General features: G+C 41.7%; 1 protein-coding gene across 2 annotated transcripts in view; it reads left to right on the plus strand.

Annotated features, from left to right (window-relative positions):
- The window catches only part of PHLPP1 (PH domain and leucine rich repeat protein phosphatase 1), a 257,597-nt gene that overhangs the window by 168,124 nt on the left and 65,793 nt on the right, over positions 1-23,680 (plus strand). For both annotated transcript variants that reach the window (XM_081562281.1, XM_081562280.1), the window contains exons 7-10: positions 4,266-4,468; positions 6,307-6,367; positions 9,853-9,948; positions 12,639-12,794. In XM_081562281.1, coding sequence (XP_081418407.1) covers positions 4,266-4,468; positions 6,307-6,367; positions 9,853-9,948; positions 12,639-12,794 — 516 coding nt within the window. The remainder of the gene's footprint in view (positions 1-4,265; positions 4,469-6,306; positions 6,368-9,852; positions 9,949-12,638; positions 12,795-23,680) is intronic.

Here is a 23,680-nt window from a genome sequence, read left to right on the forward strand (position 1 = left end):
TCCAGCTTTTGCTTCATCCAGCCCAGCGTTTCTCATGATGTACTCTGCATATAAGTTAAATAAGCAGGGTGACAATATATAGCCTTGACGTACTCCTTTCCCAATTTGGAACCAGTGTGTTGTTCCATGTCCAGTTCTAACTTTTGGCTTCTTGGCCTGCATACAGATTTCTTGAGAGGTAGGTCAGATGGTCTGGTATTCCCATCTCTTGAAGAATTTTCCAGTTTGTTGTGATCCACAGAGTCAAAGTCTTTAGCATAGTCAATGAAGCAGAAGTAGATGTTTTGCTGGAATTCTGTTGCTTTTTCTATAATCCAGCAGATGTTGGCAATTTGATCTTTGGTTCCTCTGCCTTTTCTAAATCTAGCTTGAACATCTGGGCGTTCTCTATTCACGTACTGTTGAAGCCAGGGTTGGAGAATTTTGAGCGTTATTTTGCTTGTGTCTGAGGTGAGTGCAGTTGTGCGGTAGTTTGAGCATTCTTTGGCGTTGCCTTTCTTTGGGATTGGAATGAAAACTGACCTTTTCCAGTCCTGTGGCCACTGGTGAGTTTTCCGACTTCACTGGTTATCCTGACACAAGCTTTGTGACTCTGTTTTCTAGTGTGCCACCCAGATGCTGTCGGTTCGTCTCGGGCACCAGTCTCACTCTCTGGCCTTCACTTTTCTTCTCACTGCTGCTCTTGCTTCCTCTCTGTGCTGTCTGCTGCCGTTGCACAGCCTCTCAAGCACAGCCTCACTCAGAACCTTAGTTCTCTAATTCAAGATACTTAAGCTCTCATTTCTAGTTTCAAGCCCCTAGCCTGTGAACCCCTTGAGGATGAGGTTCCAAGTATGGTTCTGTCCAGAGTGTGGTCCTCCAGCATGTGCTAGCAAACCAACTATTTGCAACTTTTTTTTAAGTGAAGAGATATGTATAGTAATTGAGACTTAGTATCTTAGAAACATTGACCATTGCCACAATCTTCACGTAGACCCATATAACGCATCTCACTGTAAAGCGAACAGATTAGGTTAGGTATCGGCAAACTTGAAGTGGTGAGCCGCTCGGGCAGTGAGCTGTGTCCTAGTGTGTGCGTGTCCATCTGTGAGGGGTTAGAAGTTTGGAAAATAGGTCCTTCCTCGTAGATAACTTGAGAAGCACTGCTCTCGTTTATATATCCTTAGTCTCTGTAGTGAAAACGGGTTAGTCGCTCAGCCGTGTCCAACTCTTTGCCACCCCATGGACTGTAGCCCACCAGTCTCCTCTGTGCATGGAATTCTCCAGGCAGGAATACTGGAGAAGGTTGCCATGCCCTTCTCCAGGGCATCTTCCAGACCCAGGGACCGAACCTGGGTCTCCTGCATTGCAGGCAGACTTTTCACCATCTAAGCCACCAGGGGAGCATGTGTCCTTGAACCCTCAGTTTTAGCATGCAGCAGCCCAGTGCTTGATCAGTGTTAAAGGACTCACCCGCCTTTGGGTCCCTGTTCTCACTCTGTGCTCCTGAGGGGCCCCTGCACCCATGCATGAAGCTCAGCCTGAAAGTCCAAAGGCCATTCAGCAATTCCTCGTGGACTCCTTCTTCTCCCATTTACGTCCAGGGAATTCTGCCTGCTCTTGGGGTTCAGATGAGATGCTTCCTCTCCCATAGCATCTTTTTTTGACCACTTTGTGTATTTTTTACATCATTTATGACATTGATCAGGCTTCCCTGGTAGCTCCATCAGTAAAGAATCTGCCTGCCAATGCAGGAGACACAGATTTGATCCCTGGGTGGGGAAGATCCCCTGGAGAAGGAAATGACAGCCCACTCCAGTATTCCTACCTGGAGAATCCCATGGACAGAGGAGCCTGATGGGCTGCATTCCATGGGGTGGCAAAAGAGTTGGACATGACTTATCGACTAAACCACCACCATGACACTGATCACAGACTTGTATCCTTTGGTTTCATATTTTAAAGCATATGTGGTTTGAATTACTGAATCTGTTGGCATACCCCTTATTTTATTCATCTCTCACTGACGCAAAGCCCAGGGTCGTCCTTGTCTCATCTCCGTGACCTCCTCTTGTTTGCAGAGCACCAGCACATGCGTCCCCCTCATTTCTCAGCGGCCGTGTAGGACAAGGAATGTGTCAGCCCCAGTGTTCAGGTTAGAATGAGACTTCCTGGAGGCTTAGGTGATGACTCAAGGTCATATATGTAAAGTGTTGAGCAGCAGACTGAAACTAGAACATTTTCACACTGCCGACCTACACACAATAAATGCTCAATGAGTATTGATGAAATAAATAAAATGCCTCTGTTAACTGAGGAGATTATTGGAAAGAAATTTTCACAACATTTGCCTCTTTAAAAGTTCATCTGAAATACGACTACTTTTAAAGAGGCAAATGTTGTGAAAATTTCTTTCCAATAATCTCCTCAGTTATGTGAGCCTGAAACCTTTTGTTATTTGCATCCTGATAAGACTTGGCAATTTAAAGTGAATAGTGGCAATAACCTCCCTGTCATTATAAATTTTCTTTTGTCTCATTAAATCAGCCCTATAATTATGTTCATGTTAATATAGTGCAGAGTTGGGGGTGGGCTGAGATGATAGTGCCACATGAAGGTGATTTAAAACGTAGACTAGGGAGAACATGGGACAGTTTTCAGTTCCTATAGTCTCTTGTATCCAAAAGGAGATTTGGGTTTTGATGCAAAGAACTGACTCATTTGAAAAGACCCTGATGCTGGGAAAGATTTGAAGACAGGTGGAGAAGGGGACGACAGAGGATGAGATGGTTGGATGGCATCACCGACTCGATGGACATGAGTTTGAGCAAACTCCGGGAGCTGGTGATGGACAGGGAAGCCTGGAGTGCTGCAGTCCATGGGGTCGCAAAGAGTCAGACACAACCAAGTGACTGAACTAAACTGATTCTGTGTACATATTCTAGTAATCTAGTGAGTATTTGGAGATAGGCAGATCGCTGAGTTGAGGCCAGTTTTTTAATCTTACAACCTGGAATAGAAAAGAGAAAGAGCAAAAAAAAATAATTTTAAATCTCGGGGACATTTGAAGAAGCCACATGCTGTTCTTGCAGTTTGACAGATCCCAGCTCTTGGCTGTCTTGTCTCTCATCCTTGTGTTCCAATGGCCTTATGATACCGCTATTGGAAATTTAGTTCAGTTCTCTCATTTTATTTTTTTAGATTTATTCTTTAAATTTTAAAAATTTAGTTACCTTCATTTTATTTTTCCCAAGGGCTGAAAACCACTGCAGAGAGCACTTGACTTTTTTCTGAGTTCCTTCTCTCGTATTAATGCTCTTGTAACCAAATGCATGATCTCAGCACTCTGTTGTTGGCTTTGTAAGAAGTGGGAGGTTCTGTTGTTTGTTTGTTTGTACAGGAGCTGGGCGTAGCCTAGCAAACTAGGACTGGAGAGAGTTCATCTGTTTTTCTCCACTTTGAAGCTAGATGTGTTTTTGTATTGGTTCCTAGTCCCCTTACTACTTGCTTATCTTCCTGGCATCTCGTCCATGGCAGCGTTGGTCCATGAGCTCACCAGTGTTTATGACCGAGGCTCTGCCAGGTTTTCCCTGCACCCTGAGCTCGTTGGGCCCCTTTGCAATCCTTTGTTCTGTGAGTTCGCAGTGCATCCTTCATGCCAAATATCAGTATTTCCTGTGTTTTGCTTTTTCAAGCAGTATTTTCAAGATGGAGATAGTTTTGGTAATTAATCCTTGGTCTGGAACCAGCTGTGAAACTTCAGATACGCTTACACGCCTGTTTCTGGTGCATAGGTGGTCCCCATTCATCATCATTTTTTTCCAAGCTCACCTGTTAGTTTTGTCCTTTATGGCTGTTCATCTGCCTGCTTGCTTATCCTCTCTCCTTCCTTAAATATTCAGTGTGGCTGCAGTGTGCTTAGCAGGGTATTCTGGGTTTTGTTTCTTGTCTTCGTTCAACCAGATTCTTGGAAATAAATGTTTAAATGATTCTCTCCCCCTTGAAATGAATTAAGGTAAAAATCAAAATGTGTGCTTCTCTTCCACTCTATTAATGGTCTAAATTGCATTTCAGAATATAGTTTCAAAGTTAAAACCTCATGGAATTGTAGCTAGAGATAGCCCGGGAAGCTGGCTGGTGAGGGGAGAGCAGAGACGGAGAGTAAAGAAATCGTGGGGGCTGTGGCAGAGTGGCACTCAAGTCCTCCTCGGCCACGCGCTAGTGGGCGGCTTCTCTTTACAGCCTGGCCTTTGATTATAGCCTGTTTATGTCCTCCTTCTCGCAAGGCTGAACCTCATTAGGAAGCTAACGGCGGACGAAGTGGACTTTCTCCCTCATGTCACTCAGCTCGATCTGCGAGACAACAAGCTTGGGGACCTGGATGCTGTGGTTTTCAACAACCTTGAAGTTTTGCACTGTGAGAGGAATCAGCTGGCGACACTGAACATGTGCGGCCACTTCCTCAAAGCGCTCTACGCCTCGTGTAACGGTGTGTAGCGGAGACCGCATCAGCGTCCCGCACTCGGTTCCGAGAATTTACTCAGGGCTGTCATCTTCCTCTCGGCTTTGGCCTTTCTTTCCTCGTTTAGTAAAATAGGTGTCAGTTTTTGCTAAGATAAAAATCATGAAAGAGGAATGCTGTTTGGTATTTAAAGGAATCAAAAAGGAAGGACTTACAGTTCCTGACTTGTTTTTCTCATATTGTGACATATAAATAAGTTATTCCCGCTGGTGATTGGCTCTTCGGCTTGAAGAGCAGATGTGGGGGTGGGAGGCGGTGGGAAGTGAACTGTTTCTTGGGCCACCTTGTGAAGGTAGTCAGTCTGGAGAGTGAAAGTGGAAGGAAGGTCTATTATGGATTCCATACAAGGTCTCAGATTTCCTGCTCCACCAACAGAGGACCTCACCGCAAGAGAAACCTACATTATATACCACAGGGCCATCACAAAGCAAGAGCCTTATTCATTAAATAAGATTGCCTCCTTAGACTTTGGAGATCATGGCAGTTCTAAAAAAGAAAAAGTGATATGGACACATGTTTGGTGAAGTGAATGAAGATTGCTACCCCTTCCCCTCAGACAGCTGAATGGAAACTACACGCTGAACAGATGCTTATCAAGCCCTTGTTTTCTGTGTCCTGTAGTGCAGGAGTGCTAGAGGAGAGGGGTTCTTTCTTTCCTTTTTCTTTTTTTTTTTTTTTGGTTTTAATGAATTTACTGTCATCTCAGTGGAGAAATAAACCAAACCTCAGATAACTGCAGGTCACCAAAGGGTTATAGGATTTGGCTAGTCGGGAGACATGAAATAGGTGTTGAAGAGGAAAGAGTCTGAATGTGGGTCGTTTGGTAGGTGAGCAGAAGGGAATTCTCTCATAGGTATCTGCTGGGAAGTGGTAAGATGTACTTACGGGACGCATGGCTTGGAGTCGGATGGGGAAACTCTGAAGCTGGCACAGTAAGCACTAGAGATCCAGTGGAAATTCTTAGGGGAAGAGGCAAGTGATGAAAATGAAGCTGTAAGACTGTTACCGTGAAAGCAGGGTCCAGAGTGCCCGAATGGGGGAAGAGTGGGGTAATCCACCTTTCCACTAACCCAGGTTATTGCAGTGGTTTCGTGTGAGCTAGTAGGAATTTGCAGTCGGGACGACAGATGTCGATGTAGGACATCTGCTCAGAAACCGTGGACGTAAGGTAACTAGAGAAGAGAAGAGACTTGGTACCAGAAGTAGACTTCCAAAACCATCACAGTTAGCTGGGGCCAGATTAGGAAGCCAGAGAGAAGCTGAGCCTCTGAAATACTTGGTAAGTGTTTAGAGAAAGCAGAAGGGCATCTCAAGACTATGGCATCTGAGAAGCAGAGCCCAGGGTGTTGCTTTTCATACAGTTTTGAAGGAGGCTTCCGGATTTGAGTAGAGGAAGTCCTTTCTGATCCTCAGGAGTGCCGTTCCAGTGAATAGCACAGAGTGAGAAAGGCACAAGCCAGGACACATTTGATTAAATGCAAGGAACCCTGAATGTTTAAGGAAAAACAGTGACGTTCGTAATCCTCCGGATGAAAATTAGGCTGCATACGGAGAGGAGGGCCACAGCGAGGGGGCGGGGAGAGGCAGTAGAGGGAGTGATTTATTTCAGTCTCTGACTAAGACCTTGTGACTGAGTTAGAAGGTCTCTGTACTTCCTGTAGTTTAGACTTAAACAGATGGATATATGGTGCTCCCCAGCCTGAACAAACAACGGAGAGTAAAGCGCAGGAACAGTTCTACGCGTAAAAGAGTCTGTGTCACTTGAATGGTGATGTGTTTGGTTTTGTTTTTTTCCTGCTTCCTAGAACTTGTCCAGCTTGACGTTTGCCCAGTTCCGAATTATCTGTCCTACATGGATGTCTCAAGGTAAGAAGCCAATTCCTGGAGCACTCTAGGGTCTTCGAGAAAATTATCTAGATAATTCTGTCTAAACCTGAGCATAAGAACTTTTTATATAAAATAGGTAACTAATGAGAACCTCCTGTACAGCACAGGGAACCCTGCTCAGCACTCTGTGGTGACCTTCAGGGGAAGGAGATCCAAAAAAGAGGAGATACATGTATACAAATAGCTGATTCACTTTACTGCTCAATAGAAACAACTTGTAAAGCCAACAATATTGTAGAACAACCAAGGCTGTGTTAGTCGCTCAGTCGTGTCCGACTCCTTGCGACCCCAGGGACTATAGCCCACCAGGCTCCTCTGTCCATGGGGATTCTCCAAGCAAGAATCCTGGAATCGGTTGCCATTCCCTTCTCGAGGGGAGCTTCCCAACCCAGGGATCGGGTCTCCAGCTTTGCAGGCAGCTTCTTTACTGTCTGAGCCACCAGGGAAGCCCTGCTTCTATATCTTAAAACAACTATACTCCAATAAAAATTAATTTTGAAAAAGGATTTTTCTATATCTTAAAGATAAATAATGCAAATTAATATTCAATAGTGTTGAATACTTATCCTCTGAAAATACATGTAACTGTCAGTTTGTATACTATAGATTGCACCAGAGGAATCAGGGTGCCATGTGGACACCAGTTTGAATGCCAAGTTTGCACTTGAAAGATTAGTCAGTTGAGGGTTGTATGGCTGGAAGGTCCAGTACTTCTATAATTATATTAGCTGTATTTTCATGTCTTTCCCTGAAATGATGTTAAGTTCATTAAAAATATATTTTTTGCTCTATCTCTTTGATTTTTCCCTCCTTTTTGTGCATATCTCCTTACTGCTGTTCCCGCTGTTTAGTGGCTAAGTCATGTCCGACTCTGCAGCCCCATGGACTGTAGCCCGCCAGGCTCCTCTTTCTGCCCATGGGATTCTCCAGGCAAGAATACTGGAGTGGGTGGCCATTTCTTCCCACCCCAGGGATTGATCCTGTGTCTCCTGCAGGCGGGTTCTTTACCACTGCGCCCCCGGGGAAGCCCCCTGTCTCCTACTAGGGAGCCCTTGAGCAGTGGCGGCTGGCACTGCCAGAGCGGGGTTTCCATGCAGCCTGCTCCCTCTGCGCAGCTCACCGGTGCACAAGCTCACCTCCTCATCTTGTATACAAATTCTCTACTGCCGTGTATCATATTTAGTTTGGTTTCCACAAATATTGTAGTAGACTTTTCCCTGAAGGCCCAAAGCATGTATTGGAGTGAATTAGACTTTCATAATCTCCACACACTAAATTGAAACTTTTAACATAATTCCAAAGGTAATAATCCAAACTTTTCTGAATGATCACACTCCGTAGGAGTATGTGGCCCTCCCAGTGGGACAGGCAACTCATCTCAGTGTGTAAAATTGGGTACAGCTGCTGTGTGATTTGTTAGGTGCAGAATTTGCCTTTAGTCATAAAAGTATACAAACCTAGATATTTTAATAATATCCTCAATCATATTATGTAAGAATGTGTCAGAATTTAGCTGATGTGAGAATGATTACAATTACAGCTTTGAATTTGTAAAATCCTTTATGAGTAGTGCTTCATACACTTCCTACAAAATTCATGTCAGTTTTCTGTTTAATGAGCTTTAAGTCAGACACTACCTAAGTTCTTTTTATTTTATCAGCCTTGAATATTGTTATCTTCAGCACTGAAATAAGAGTACAGGAGTGGGGTTTGCATTCATGGGTGCATGTAAATATCTTGAGTAGATTTATTCTAGAGAATTGGCCATAGAGTGAATCTATTTGTCCTTTCTTTAAAGGATATAATTGCTAGTTGGTTCCCATTGAAGCCCCCAAGTGAGACTGAATTAGAAACTTGTGTTGTGCTGGTCCCTGAATTCTGTCCTTAAATGCTGTTCACCTTTTTTTTTTTAAGAAAAATTCTCATGTCCAGAATCTGTACTGTAACATGCTGTGCCTAATCCACTTCCCAAACTGTAGGACTTTTTCTCTTAGAGAAACCCCTGCATCCGACCCCTCACATAGCTCTGGGCATTTCACCCTCCTCTCTGTGAGTGTTTACATTTTCCAAAGGAACTGAGCTGTTACTCATTATGGTGTTTACTAGGTTCTTGGAGTTCCTCAGGGTCAAAGTTTCAGGCTATTTTATCACTTAGAGGAGTTCTGTTATTTGGTGTTTGCTTATGCTGAAGCGTACTTTCACTTGCCTACCTTAATGAGATGTTTTAGGGGTTGATGTGTATGTGTGTGAGAAAGAGAGAGTGTGCGCTAAGTCACTCAGTCGTGTCCGACTGTGCGTGTGTGCGAGCATGTGTGTGCGCTAAGTCACTCGGCCGTGTCTGACTGTGTGTGTGTGCGTGCGCGCGTGTGTGCACTGAGTCACTCGGCCGTGTCTGACCCTGTGTGGCCCCGTGGACTGTAGTCTCCCAGGCCCCTCTGTCCATGGGATCCTCCAGGCAGGAGCACTGCAGTGGGTTGCCATGCCCTCCTCGACTACTGTACGATAAAATAATTAAGTCTGTCAGTCGGTAGACCTTCAAAACCAGAGCAATGTACCTATACAAACACTAAGCAGAAAATGATGCCTTCTTTTCTATGTTTTAATTGAGAAGTTGATATAATAGCAAAAATTTTTATTCTACTATAATCCTTGTTCCAAGCCTCATACTTTTCATAGACTTGTTCATCTGTTTTTAAAGAATTGTAACCATAACATACATACTGTTTTAGATTTTTTTTGTGCCTAGTCATTTCACATATTTTAAAAAGAAGATGAAAAGCTAACCGTCCATGACTAAGGAGACATTCAAATACAGTAATAGATTTATCAAAAAAGTGGTCAATTCATTTAACAATTAAAGTCACCATTAGTTTAGTTTACTTGTTTCCAGTAATTATAATTACTGTCTAATGCATAAGTAAATATTTTCAAATCATTGAATCTGAGACTTAGGGTCAGTGTATATTTTCATTGCTACCATTTCTTTCCTCTTGTCTTATGGCAGTGGTGTCAGGGTACCTTCTGGAGTTGGGGGAAATTTTCATATTAACGATAAAAACGCAGATTGGAAAACAAAGCTATTTTATGCCATTTGACTCTTTACCTTAATTGGAAGTGTGTAAAAATGTGTTTATTGGTTTTCCAATGGAAGACATCTTCTCCCTGAACTTAAATGGGTTTATAGACATTTTCGGATAGTAACTCTGGAAACCAGACTTTTTTTTTAGACTTTAGAGATAATACAAATGATGTTACTGTGTTCTTTCCTACTTTTTCTTCATTTCTTATTCCTTATCACCTCCTGCTTCAGGTTAAAGTGATTACACATATCTTTTTTATTTATACTCACTGTAATTGAGTATTTCCTTTGAAGTTTTATTTGTTGTATGTAATTATTTCGACTTTTGAACCATGTTTTAAGCCAAATTCCAATCAAAGAAGAAATTGTATATTCTTACATTTAGGAACTGTTTAGAAAACGTGCCTGAGTGGGTCTGTGAAAGCCGAAAGCTAGAAGTTTTGGATATTGGCCATAATCAAATATGTGAACTTCCTGCACGGTGAGTATTAAGCACAGATTAAGTTAGAGAATCTCGAATAAGATGAACAATGGAAAAAATTGCTGGTTCCGTGTTTAGTTTGTTGTTATGAACCCCTGAAAGAGTTTGCTTTCAAACCTTATTTAGTATCTCTACCTCTCGTGGTACCCTGAAGTCATAGCATTTCGTCATGTGGTGACAGGTAGACTGAAGCTTTGACCACCAGCCAGACTTGGCAAAGCCGTGTGGAGGCTGATGCCTAGTGGAGCTTTTCAAATAAGCCAGAAGAAATGTCCAGAGACGCAGCAAATGATACGGCTGGTTCACCTGTGTGATCTTAATTCTTCCAGAGTCTTTACCTTCTGTCTATGGTCTTAATGTGTCTATCTTCTCGTAGAAGAAATCTGAGAAGAATTTAATTTAAAGACTAAATTTCCATTTTTAATTCCCGGAAAGCTCTGTTGCTTTTACTTTGTTTTTCAGCCATAGATTAAACCTGTAAGTTCGGTCCATTTGAAAATGCTGAGTTTTATGCTCAGCATTTAGGTGACCCAGTGCAGAGCCCATCACCATTATCAAAAGGACTTTGGACAGCAGTGTGTGTGTGTGTGTGTGTGTGTGTGTGTGTGTGTGTGTAGGAGGTGGAGAGAGAGACCTTTTTGGAAGATAGCAAAAATGACAAAAGGTGACTACAAACGAGGAAAAGTAATTTGTTAAAGAAAAAATCTTGTCCTGTTATCTTTCCATCTATTTTTCTCTTCCCTTCTCTGACCTCACCAATTTAACACATGTAGCCTATTGGAGATTAAGGCCCCTGTGTCACTGCAGGCTGCAACAAACGTATAAATAAACTAACAATTACATAAATACAGGATAACTGATTTCTTATCCAGTTTGCCTGCGTTAATTAATCTTTCATTTGCTCTGCACTAGTATAGAATTTGGGGGATCTAAACAAACGCTTATTCAGAGCAAATCCAGATGCTCCATTGTCATCAGATGTAAACAGCATTTGTTTTTGTGTGTGTTTAACACGTTGGACAAGAACGGTACATATTGTTTGCTCATTTAATAATGTTGTTTAGTTGCAAACTTTGTATTAGCCCTGTCATTGATCTAATATCCAGGCCAAGACAGCAACTCATTAGAAACCCTTTGAACATTCAAGCTTTGTTTGTCTAAGTGATGTGTGTGAAAGGGTTTGACAAAACAGAAATTAATATTTAGAACTGGAGATGTAGTGAAAGGAAAAGAAGCTATTTATTCTTCGTATCCAAAAGAAGTGAACAAATTCTGTCACTAGCACGTATACTCATTCTGTAGTTATGAAATCTACTTTCTTATGTGGAAAAATGAAGATAAAGATTGTGTTACCTTCTTTGAGCTATCCATCTAGTTAAGGGTACAGTGTGTATGTATATGTGTGTCTGTGTGTGTGAGAGAGAGAGAGAGACAGATAATCCCACTCCTCTGTGGACCAAACCCAGAGTTGTTGGTTAGAGTGAGCGTCCCAGAGGCTGGCCCTGCAGGAACTGACTGCAGACTGTCCTGGACGCGTCATCTTGTCCTCCTGTCTCTAAACCCGCAGAGGCAGGCGTATCCTTAATGGTGGCCCATGGTGTCACCATATTGAGACAGATCGGTAGCATCTTTGTGAGCAAAGATTCTCGTTTTGATACTTAAAATTGATAAAGTTATGGCTGTAAATTAGAGTGACTGTAAGAACTTTAGAGTGAGTGAGGTCCAGGAGGTGGGTGAGGAGGCCTCACTCGTTGACGTCAGTGTAGATGAGCGCTTGTTTCAAAGTGACCCGGACGTGAATCACAGCCTCGCGTCCCCACAGTCCCCAGGTGTCTGTGTTGGACGCAGCGCTACTTCTACACTGGTTGCTGTCTCAAGTGATCATAAAGCAGATTTTGCTTTGATGAACACAAGCCCGTCATTTATTGCAGTTTTGATAAAACCCATAGAAGAAACAGTCATGCTTCCCAACAGCTCGTTTAAGGCTCAGAAGAAAACACTGCGTTGAGCGCCTTCTGTTCTCTTTAGAAGGGAGTCTACTTTGGGCCAGGATGAAACCAATGAGGAAATAGTCAGATTCAGGGAAGTGGGGAAAGGAACAAATAATTGCTGTGAAATGCAGCTGAGGAAAATGTAACATTTTCTCAGTGGGCATTGGTAAAAGTTTGGACAAAAGAATCCTCGTTGAATGTTGATCTTGTAGGTAAAAATCGCTCAGCTGTGTTATCAGAAGTTACATCTGGATAAAAAGATTTCTTTTAAAAAAGAGGAGGAATAGAAACAGCCTGTGGGTAGAAACAGCCTGTGTTCCAGGTGGCCCTGGGCGTACACCTTGCCCAGGGAGCTGGCAGCCTCTCCCAGTTTGCCTCGTGAGTCTGACGAGACAAGGCCGCTACCTTTGCGGTCTTCTATGAAACTCATTTTTCCTTTTCACTAAGTAGAGCTGCTTTGTTAAATACTCCTTTTCATGGTTTTTCCCACCCTCTTTTTTTTCTGAAGTATGGAAAGCATTGAAATATGAACAGCTCAAACTTTGAGCTTATATTAAAATGAACTTGCAGTTGCTCTGGTGAATTTAGGTTCCTTGGCAAGGTAATTATAAGTCTCCTCCTACTCCCATTCATTTTTAAGCCTTCATCCCAAATGAGCTCTCAGTAAGTTGCCTTCTTTCTTTGCCCCTGTTCACACAGCTTGTTTTGTAACAGTAGTCTCCGGAAACTGCTGGCAGGACACAACCAGCTGACCAGGCTTCCTGAAAGGCTAGAAAGAACATCCGTGGAGGTCTTGGATGTGCAACACAACCAGCTCCTGGAGCTGCCGCCCAACCTCCTGATGAAGGCCGACAGGTAATGCCGGTGGTTTGTTTTGGTTGCTCATTGACTTGTGAAGTGCCCCTTCGTTAGCAGTCTTGTCTTAGCTGTGTTAGCCGCTCGTTCATGTCCAACTCTTTGCGACCCCATGGACTGCAGCCCACCAAGCTCCTCTATCCATGGAATTTTCTAGGCAAGAATACTGGAATGGGTTGCCATTGCCTTCTCCAGGGGATCTTCCTGACCCAAGGATCAAACCTGGGTCTCCTGCATTGCAGGCAGCTTCTTTACCATCTGAGCCCCCAGGGAAGCCCAGTTTTATCTTATGTGATCTCAGACCATTTCCAGTGGAATTTGTGACTATCCGAGGCTTCACTGGAGGCTTCACTGGTGGCTCAGACGGAAAAGAATCCTCCTGCAAGGCAGGAGACCCTGTTTTGATCCCTGAGTTGGGAAGATCCCCTGGAGAAGGGAATGGCTACCCACTCCTTGTGACTATCGTATCTGTCCTGGATTTGTGAAGAAAATGGTGTTGCCAGCCACTTCCCTCACCATTTTGTAGGGGATAGAGGCAGGAATATCTTAGTGAGTCTTCCCTAATTTTGATTCCTTAAGTACGGTGATCCGTGCATAAACAAGCCTGTGACGTGGGGGGTGGTGTGTAACACCAGGGTGAGAAATTTGCTACCTGGTCAAAACCCTGCAGGTCACTCTCTACTTAAAGTGATCATCTCAGGATTCTCCCTTCTTGTCTCCACATATTTATGACGTTGGGCGACAGAGAGATTTTCCAAGAGTTTTGACATTGTCTTTTTTTTTAAATTGTTCTCATCTTTACCACAGTTTCCCCTCACATTTGAACTATTTTCTTTTTGGACCGAATTTTTCTAAATTACTTGTTCACTAAGTATTAAAAGACATTGTTTTGATATGAGGAGGAAGTTAGTTTAAACATTAAGTGAAAACTTTTCTGTGAGGAGTTACCACAGGCAGAACTTTCTTTCAAGAAAGCTGTAAGTAGCTGTGCATGTTAAATTACTTTGGAACATCTTGTTTGCTTCAGAGCCTTTATGCATTAAACTGAAATACTCCATAGCCTCGTGGCCTGAATTATGTTGGTCTCTGTGGATGTTTATTTTAGTGAGTGACCATAACTTTAGCGACAAGATGAAGGATCTTTTACTATGCCTCATGATAAAGACAAGAGTTAAATTTAGTTCTGTGCTTCCCTACGAGAAAGACATCATGATGGATCTTTTTGCTTTAAAAAATATTTCAGAATGTTTGTTTTTTTTGTTTTGATTTTGTGGGTGAAATAGCGATTGAAGAACTCTGGCTCTCCTGAGCCGAATTAGGTAACAGTCCCCAAGCCCCAGGTTCAGCCTGCCATCGTATTCATCACATACATACTATGTTTAATTTCTTGCTGACTTGTCTAGCCATGCTCACAGATGACAGATGTCTAGGTTGTTTCCATTGCGTGTTGTTCAGTCACTAAGTTGTGTCCGATTCTTTGTGACCCAATGGACTGTAGCTCACCAGGCTCCTCTGTCCATGGGATTTCCCAGCAAGAATCCTGGAGTGGGTTCCCATTTCCTTCTCCAGAGAATCTTCCCAGACCAGGGATCTAACCTGTGTCTCCTGCATTGGCATGCGGGTTCTTTACCACGGAGCCACCAGGGAAGCCCTTCCGTGTCTTGCCTGTTGTTAAATAGTGCGGCTGTGAGCACTGAGATGCATGTATCTTTTTGAACTAGAGTTTCCTACAAACATATGCCCAGGAGCTGGGCTGCACGGTCACTCTGTTTTTCGCTTTTTGAGGAACCTCCATCCTGCTCCATAGCGGCTGTCCCAGTTCATGTTCCCACCAACAGTGTAGGAGCCTTTTTAAGATGGTCAGTAAATATTTGTTTAATGAAAGATAGCCAATTTAAGGAATTTTAAATACTACCCTTGATCTTAGATTTGCATTTTTTTATTCCTCCTCTTTTTTTAAAAGAAATCTTTTTATCCAGATGTAACTTCTGATAATAAATGTGTACAACTCTTAAGCATACTGCTCCGTGAACTTTTACGTACATATATACCCCATAACCACCACCCAGAGCGAAACAGACAGTATTTCCTTCATTCTTTTCCTTCTGTTTTCGTCACTAAAAACTTATCCTCTGTACTTAATGTAAGTTACAATGAATTCCTACTGGAAGAGTTACTGAGAAATAATGAAATTGTGAGAAAGTGGGATTGCTCCTTGGTAATGGCTGCTGCTGTGTCACTGCCCTGATGGAGAGAACAGTGTTTCAAGATCATTTAAAAAGTTGTTCTTGCTTTTGCATTCATATGGGAAGATAATTCACAGCCTATCAGTAGCTCTAGTCCTGTTTCTCACTGGTACGAACACTGCGGGGTCTGGTTCCTTCCCCTGTTGTAACCTTGCGTTTTCTTCCCTGAGGCTAGCGAGGCAAAATCTGGGTGGGGTTCTGTGATGGAAACCTACTTGTTCTCTCAGGGGATCTATGCTGAATTGGTAGAAAAAAATAGGTAGGTGCATTTGGGTGTTAGGAGTCTTTGAGCGAGATAAACTGTGAATTTGCGTCTTGGAAGGTCATGGCTCGCAGAGAAGCTATATAGACCTGGAACTCTCCAGTAGATAGTAATCATTCTTTGTTCATTTCTGAGGCTTTGATTTTAAAGGAACACTTGTGTACGCATTTCATTTTCTGAAGCATCAGTAAGCAGTCCCTGAGTCTCCCAGGTACCAGGCACATCTGACAGCGTGTGTCTGAGGGTGCTCGAAGTGGGGTCCAGGAGCGCCGTGTTCATGTTCAGATGTGTTCACACAAGGAGCTCAAGGGGCAGCGTTAACTAGGTTGTTCCACAGGTCATTCTGCTGACTCCTGGGGTCAGGAACTGCTGCGTGGACTGTTGCTTCGTGGCCCTCCATAGGTCTTCCCGTGTTGTCTATGCGGTACAGTCCCAAATGGACTGTGCATGTTGGAAAAGGGGCGACTGTGTGAGCTGGAATATTTCTAGTCACACAATGTGAAAAACTTAGGACCCAAATTGAGCCTCTGAAGGAGGACACTGCTATGGAGGAGAGCAGAGAAAGCTGAGCCTGCAAGTGTGAACTAAAGGCGTTTAGGCAGAAACACCCTTGTCTGAATGCACAGGCCTGTCCAGAGCCAGCTTTGTTTTGAAAAATCAGGGCTGCCTCCGGGGGATGTAGACAGTCTCTGCAGGTCTTGGGAGGAGGGCAGGCCGTGTTAAATGCGTCTCTGGCCCAGGAATGCTCTGGAGTAAGTAAGGGGCTGAGTGAACTGGAAAGGGCAGGGGCCCTGCTTCTATTCTGTGAAAGAAAAGCAGACAACCAAAAGGGGCTGAAGTGAGAAGCTTTTCCAAAAGGCGCTCTGCCTTTGTTTTCCGCGAGTGCGGTAGCTGCGTCTCCAGGCTAGTGGTGCCGCTGACCTTGTGGTCCTGACTCAGTCAGAAAGGCTAGGAAGGTTTGAGTCTCTGGGGCAGACAGGGTTATGAAGAAGGTGGGGTTACGTTGATAAGATCTTTTTGAACAACATTCTTATATTATCTCACTCGTTGGAAGACAAGAAAACCAGAACTGTTTAAAATTGAAATATGGTTGACTTACAATATTATATTAGCTTAAGGTGTACAACAACATAGTGATTCAATTAATTTTTTAGATGACATACTATACAAAGTTATGATTAAAAATATTGATTTTATTCCCTCTATTGTACCATACTATTTATTGCCTCTTAAAGGGTTAATACTTTTTTCTACTTATCCCGTTTCCAAAACCTAAGTAATTGAGGTTTTATCTACTACCTAAAGATTTTTTAATTGAGATTAATTAAGATTTTACGTTGAGGCATAATGTACGTTCAGGAAAATGTAGGGATAGAGTATATTTGGCTTGATTAGTTTGAGGGGAAGGAATAAACTACTAATCGACATTGTTGGAAGCAGATCATCCTAAAGACACGAAGCTTAAAATATTAGAAGAGGGTTTTTTTTTTTTTTTTTTTTTTTATTTTTATAAATTTATTTATTTTAGTTGGGGGCTGATTACTTTACAATATTGTAATAGTTTTTGTCATACATTGACATGAATCAGCCATGGGTTTACATGTGTTCCCCTTCCTGGACCTCCCACCCACCTCCCTCCCCATCCCATCCCTCTGGATCATCCCATTGCCCCGGCCCTGAGCCCTTCTCTCATGCATCGAACATGGAGTGGTGCTCTGTTTCACATATGATAATATACATGTTTCAATGCTATTCTCCCAGAACGTCCCACCCTCACCTTCTCCCTCAGAGTCCATAAAATTGTTCCGTGCATCTGTGTCTCTTATTCTGTCTCGCATATAGGGTTATCGTTACCATCTTTCAAATTCCATATATATGCATTAGTATACTGTATTGTTGTTTTTCTTTCTGGCTTACTTCACTCTGTATAATGGGCTCCAGTTTCATCCATCTCAGTAGAACCGATTCAAATGTATTTTTTTTAATGGCTGAGTAATATTCCATTGTGTATATGTACCACAGCTTCCTTATCCATTCGTCTGCTGATGGACATCTAGGTTGCTTCCATGTCCTGGCTATTGTAAACAGTGCTGCGATGAACATTGGGGTACACGCGTCTCTTTCAATTCTGGTTTCCTCGGTGTATATGCCCAACAGTGGGATTGCTGGGTCATATGGCAGTTCTATTCCCAGTTTTTTAAGGAATCTCCACACTGTTCTCCATAGTGGCTGTACTAGTTTGCATTCCCACCAACAGTGTAAGAGGGTTCCCTTTTCTCCACACCCTCTCCAGCATTTATTGCTTGTAGACTTTTGGATAGCAGCCATTCTGACTGGTGTGAAATGATACCTCATTGTGGTTTTGATTTGCATTTCTCTAATAATGAGTGATGTTGAGCATCTTTTCATGTGTTTGTTAGCCATCTGTATGTCTTCTTTGGAGAAATGTCTGTTTAGTTCTTTGGCCCATTTTTTGATTGGGTCGTTTATTTTTCGGGAATTCAGCTGCAGAAGTTGCTTGTAGATTTTTGATATTAATTGTTTGTCTGTTGCTTCATTTGCTATTATTTTCTCCCATTCTGAAGGCTGTCGTTTCACCTTGTTTATAGTTTCCTTTGTTGTGCAAAAGCTTTTAATTTTAATTAGGTCCCATTTGTTTATTTTTGCTTTTATTTCCAATATTCTGGGAGGTGGGTCATGGAGGATCCTGCTGTGATTTATGTCGGAGAGTGTTTTGCCTATGTTTTCCTCTAGGAGTTTTATTGTTTCTGGTCTTACGTTTAGATCTTTAATCCATTTTGAGTTTATTTTTGTGTACGGTGTTAGGAAGTGTTCTAGTTTCATTCTTTTACAAGTGGTTGACCAGTTTTCCCAGCACCACTTGTTAAAGAGATTGTCTTTTCTCCATTGTATATTCTTGCCTCCTTTGTCGAAGATAAGGTGTCCATATGTGCGTGGGTTTATCTCTGGGCTTTCTATTTTGTTCCATTGATCTATATTTCTATCTTTGTGCCAGTACCATACTGTCTTGATGACTGTGGCTTTGTAGTAGAGCCTGAAGTCAGGCAGGTTGATTCCTCCAGTTCCATTCTTCTTCCTCAAGATTGCTTTGGCTATTCGAGGTTTCTTATATTTCCATACAAATTGTGAGATGATTTGTTCTAGTTCTGTGAAAAATACCATTGGTAGCTTGATAGGGATTGCATTGAATCTATAGATTGCTTTGGGTAGTATACTCATTTTCACTATATTAATTCTTCCAATCCATGAACACGGTATATTTCTCCATCTGTTTGTGTCCTCTTTGATTTCTTTCATCAGTGTTTTATAGTTTTCTATATATAAGTCTTTTGTTTCTTTAGGTAGATATATTCCTAAGTATTTTATTCTTTTTGATGCAATGGTGAATGGTATTGTTTCCTTAATTTCTCTTTCTGTTTTCTCAATATTGGAGTATAGGAATGCAAGGGATTTCTGTGTGTTAATTTTATATCCTGCAACTTTACTATATTCATTGATCAACTCTAGTAATTTTCTAGTAGAGTCTTTAGGGTTTTCTATGTAGAGGATCATGTCATCTGCAAACAGTGAGAGTTTTACTTCTTCTTTTCCTATCTGTATTCCTTTTATTTCTTTTTCAGCTCTGATTGCTGTGGCCAAAACTTCCAAAACTACGTTGAATAGTAGTGGTGAAAGTGGGCATCCTTGCCTTGTTCCTGACTTTAGGGGAAATGCTTTCAATTTTTCACCATTGAGGATAATGTTTGCTGTGGGTTTGTCATATATAGCTTTTATTATGTTGAGATATGTTCCTTCTATTCCTGCTTTCTGGAGGGTTTTAATCATAAATGGATGCTGAATTTTGTCAAAGGCTTTTTCTGCATCTATTGAGATAACCATATGGTTTTTTTCTTTCAATTTGTTAATGTGGTGTATTACATTGATTGATTTGCGGATGTTAAAAAAACCTTGCATTCCTGGGATAAAGCCCACTTGGTCATGATGTATGATCTTTTTAATATGATGTTGGATTCTGTTTGCTAGAATTTTATTAAGGATTTTTGCATCTATGTTCATCAGTGATATTGGCCTGTAGTTTTCCTTTTTTGTGACATCTTTGTCTGGTTTTGGAATTAGGGTGATGGTGGCCTCATAGAATGAGTTTGGAAGTTTACCATCTTCTGCAATTTTCTGGAAGAGTTTGAGTAGGATAGGTGTTAGCTCTTCTCTAAATTTTTGGTAGAATTCCGCTGTGAAGCCGTCTGGTCCTGGGCTTTTGTTTGCTGGAAGATTTCTGATTACAGTTTCGATTTCCGTGCTTGTGATGGGTCTGTTAAGATCTTCTATTTCTTCCTGGTTCAGTTTTGGAAAGTTATACTTTTCTAAGAATTTGTCCATTTCTTCCAAGTTGTCCATTTTATTGGCATATAGCTGTTGGTAGTAGTCTCTTATGATCCTTTGTATTTCTGTGGAGTCTGTTGTGATCTCTCCATTTTCATTTCTAATTTTGTTGATCTGATTCTTCTCCCTTTGTTTCTTGATGAGTCTGGCTAATGGCTTATCAATTTTGTTTATCTTCTCAAAAAACCAGCTTTTAGTTTTGTTGATTTTTGCTATGGTCTCTTTTGTTTCTTTTGCATTTATTTCTGCCCTAATTTTTAAGATTTCTTTCCTTCTACTGACCCTGGGGTTTTTCATTTCTTCCTTCTCTAGTTGCTTTAGGTGTAGAGTTAGTTGATTTATTTGATTTTTTTCTTGTTTCTTGAGGTACGCCTGTATTGCTATGAACCTTCCCCTTAGTATTGCTTTTACAGTGTCCCATAGGTTTTGGGTTGTTGTGTTTTCATTTTCATTCGTTTCTATGCATAATTTTATTTCTTTTTTGATTTCTTCTGTGATTTGTTGGTTATTCAGAAGCGTGTTGTTTAGCCTCCATATGTTGGAACTTTTAATAGTTTTTTTCCTGTAATTGAGGTCTAATCTTACTGCATTGTGGTCAGAGAAGATGGCTGGGATGATTTCAATTTTTTTGAATTTACCAAGGCTAGATTTATGGCCCAGGATGTGATCTATCCTGGAGAAAGTTCCATGTGCACTTGAGAAAAAGGTAAAATTGATTGTTTTGGGGTGGAAACTCCTGTAAATATCAATTAAATCTAATTTGTCTATTGTATCATTTAAAGTTTGTGTTTCCTTGTTAATTTTCTGTTTAGGAGACAGTCGTCACAAGCTCCTTGCAGGTGGGTTCAGCTGTGATTTGTTTTAATTTACTTGGTTCAGGATGGCCGGTGTCTTACTGACCTGGTAAGTTTATGTCACTGGGTTGGATGCTACAGGAAGTTGAAAAATGACTAATCCTCAAGGTGCTTACCGTCTAATGCTGAGTTTAAAATAGCTGCACAATAAACTAATACAATGTGGGGCTAGAGGGAAAAGAAGAACGTGGATGATAGGGTTGGTTTTCCTGTAGGCTCCTGATGTGAAGAAGGGCATTCTGTCGTATGATGCAGAGCTTGGCTCCAGGCAGCGGTGAGACTGCTGCAATCCTCCTTCCGTTCAGTGTGCTTCCCAGTGCGGATCTTTAAGAATAGATGTGGATGTTCACTTTTTTTTTCTTTTTTTCTGGTAATAAATTATTGTTACCAGTTCTGTGGTTTTGTAACTGAGGAAAAGGCCTGAATATAAGTCTTCATAAGTTAAAAACGGTTTAGTTCTCTAAATAGAGCTTGTGCTTGGAAGCTTCATGAGAGGTCAGAAAAACATGTGTTGTTGGACACAGCAAAAGGTTGAACTCTCTTTTTAGGGAGATTTCTTTAGCTCTGAATCTTGCTGCTAAAACACAGTATCATGGTTTTAATTGCATAATATTGCCTGTAAGATATTATAGCTTTGGAATGGTGTGTTTTGCAATCTGCTTGACCCGGTAGCAGTTAACTGGAGAAGAGAGAGGAATCTAAATTAGATGACTTCTAGTGATATCTTTGGCTTCCTCTGAAAACTTGAGACCAGATTTTTCCCCCACACTCTTGTTTGGTTATTTTTCGGCCGTGCTGGGTCTCCGCTGCTGCGGGGGCTCTTCCCTGGTTTGGGGGCGGAGGCTGCTCTTGGCTGCAGAGCACGGCTTCTCTGGGCTGTGGGCCCCCCCGTTGCAGAGCACGTTTTGAGGGCACACCCGCTCAAAGGCTGTGGCTCCAGAGCACCTTCAGACCGATTGTATTAAAATTCTTATGACTTGAATCAGCAATTTTAAGTTTATGAGTTTACTCTCCATGTTTTTCTTTGAATGTTGTGTCTTTTGACTGGCAGCTCAATAACTATAAACAGATATGAAGTATGTTGGACCATATTTGCCAATAAATGGACTGTGATTTTGTATCTTGTGATCAAGACAGGACTTGGTTCTGTGAGGGAAACTGGCAAATATTCTAATCTGGATCTTAACTGGCCTAGTCCTCCCATCTTACCTAGAGTTCAGAATTTTCTTGATGGAAACTTCCAAAAGAGTTTCAGATAATCGGTGTTCTTCAGCAGATGGGCGGGAGTGGGAGTAGACACTCCCCGTGGGTCACCGGAGTGGGTGGGTGAGGGGCTGCCATCCTTCCATCCCTCCTGAGAGCTTGGCAGTGGCTGACTCCTGGGCCATTTTGCATTTGCACTCTTATATCATGGCCAGAGAACTGCTTCTGATGAGATAAGTCTAATTAACAAAGCCACAGTGGGCCCTTTATAGGAGAGTTATAGATTGCTGTTGTAAGTGGAGATTAGGGTCTGTTTTTTTCCCCTAGTTGGACCAAAACAAGGTATTTCCAGGAGATGGGAAGCAGGAGAGAGTATATGTACAAATGAAATACGTGGTAATTATTAAAATATCCCCAGAGCATTAGTCACATTACAGACCATAAGTGTTAGTGACTCAGATAGAATGTGTGTAAATATCCAAGGGACCAAAAGGGAATAGAAGATTTGGGAAAGTGTGATCAGTTGACCATGACGACTGGTGCCTTTTGGCAAAGGTAGAAAATTTCTGACATTTTGAAGAGCTAGATTGTCTGTATTATTTTTCCTAAGGGAAGAGAGCTATCTTGTGAAGTTCTGATGTTTTGATAGCCATAGTGAAATAAAATAGTGTTTATCAAGGGGTGTTCAGGATCTCTTAGATTACCTACTAAACATGCACTTTTCTGGCCATTTTCTCATTTCTACTGGCTCAACTTGGCCAGTCATCAGAATCCCTAACTCTGTTCCGAGTGTTGAAGACCTGTGTGCTGTGTTTAGTCATTCAGTCCCGTCCAACTCTGGATGCGTGGACTCCTGTAGCCCGCCAGGTGCCTCGGTCCAAGGGGAGTCTCCAGGCAAGAATACTGGAGTGGATTGCCATGCCCTCCTCCGTTTGAAACCTTAATTAATAAGAATATCTGGAAGGTAAAGTTGAGAATCACAGATCTTCCAGAATGCGAGCACAACATCATTTTTGTGTGTTTTTGCTAGAAGTGCATTACGTTATTCTAATGATAATAAAACATCAAACAAATCTAAATTGAGAGACATTCCACAAAATAATTGTACTTTTTTAAAGTGTCAAGGTCATTTGAAACAAATTACACTGATTGGAGGAGACGTATGAGGTACGATAAGGAAATGGAGTGTGCAATCCTCGATTGGATTCTGGACCAGAGAGAGGACATGAGTGGGGTAACCTACTGAATCAGGATAAGGGCTGCAGATAAGCTTACAGTGTTGCCTCATTGTTAATTCTTAGTATAATTACGCTTAATTTTTAAAGTTAATCCTTTTTGAGTTCTTGTTCAGCAGGTCTTCCGTCTGTATGACCTTTGTTCCTTTGCTCCATAGGCTTGTGATCTTTATTGCCCAAGCCAGGCACGTTTTCAGACCTTGCCAAATAATAACGTGTGCATTCTGTTAGGCTGTATGTAGGTACTTTCTCTTCCCATGCAGTCTCACTATTAAGTAGTGTTGCTGTACAATGAATAATAGGCATCCTTTTTTCAAACTGATAAGTGGGGATGTAGTAATTTAGTGGATTTCTACCAGCACTTAAAAAATGGGATAGAAAATATCAGTGTAAAACAGCGTAAGGTTAAATACTGTTGCAAGAAACTTGCTTTGTTTATATGTGTGTATTTTGCATCTTCACTAGGTGGTCATGTAAAATGCATGTTGTACTCTTGGTTGCCACTAATGAAAAGTTTGAAAGTCCCTGCTTTAAGAGCTGTCAGTCTTTTGAAGATAGATAAAGTTGTTAAAAGCATTGTGTTGTATAGACACATCAGAAATAATTCAGAGCATTTTGTTTGATTCCTTTTAAGAATTTTGAGGGCCAGAAATCAGGGAGTTGTATAAAAGTTGAAGGATTTCAC

Source organism: Giraffa tippelskirchi, chromosome 14, assembly GCF_054371585.1.
Source record: "Giraffa tippelskirchi isolate mGirTip1 chromosome 14, T2T-mGirTip1v1.2.pri, whole genome shotgun sequence".
NCBI classification, from domain to species: Eukaryota; Metazoa; Chordata; class Mammalia; order Artiodactyla; family Giraffidae; genus Giraffa; species Giraffa tippelskirchi.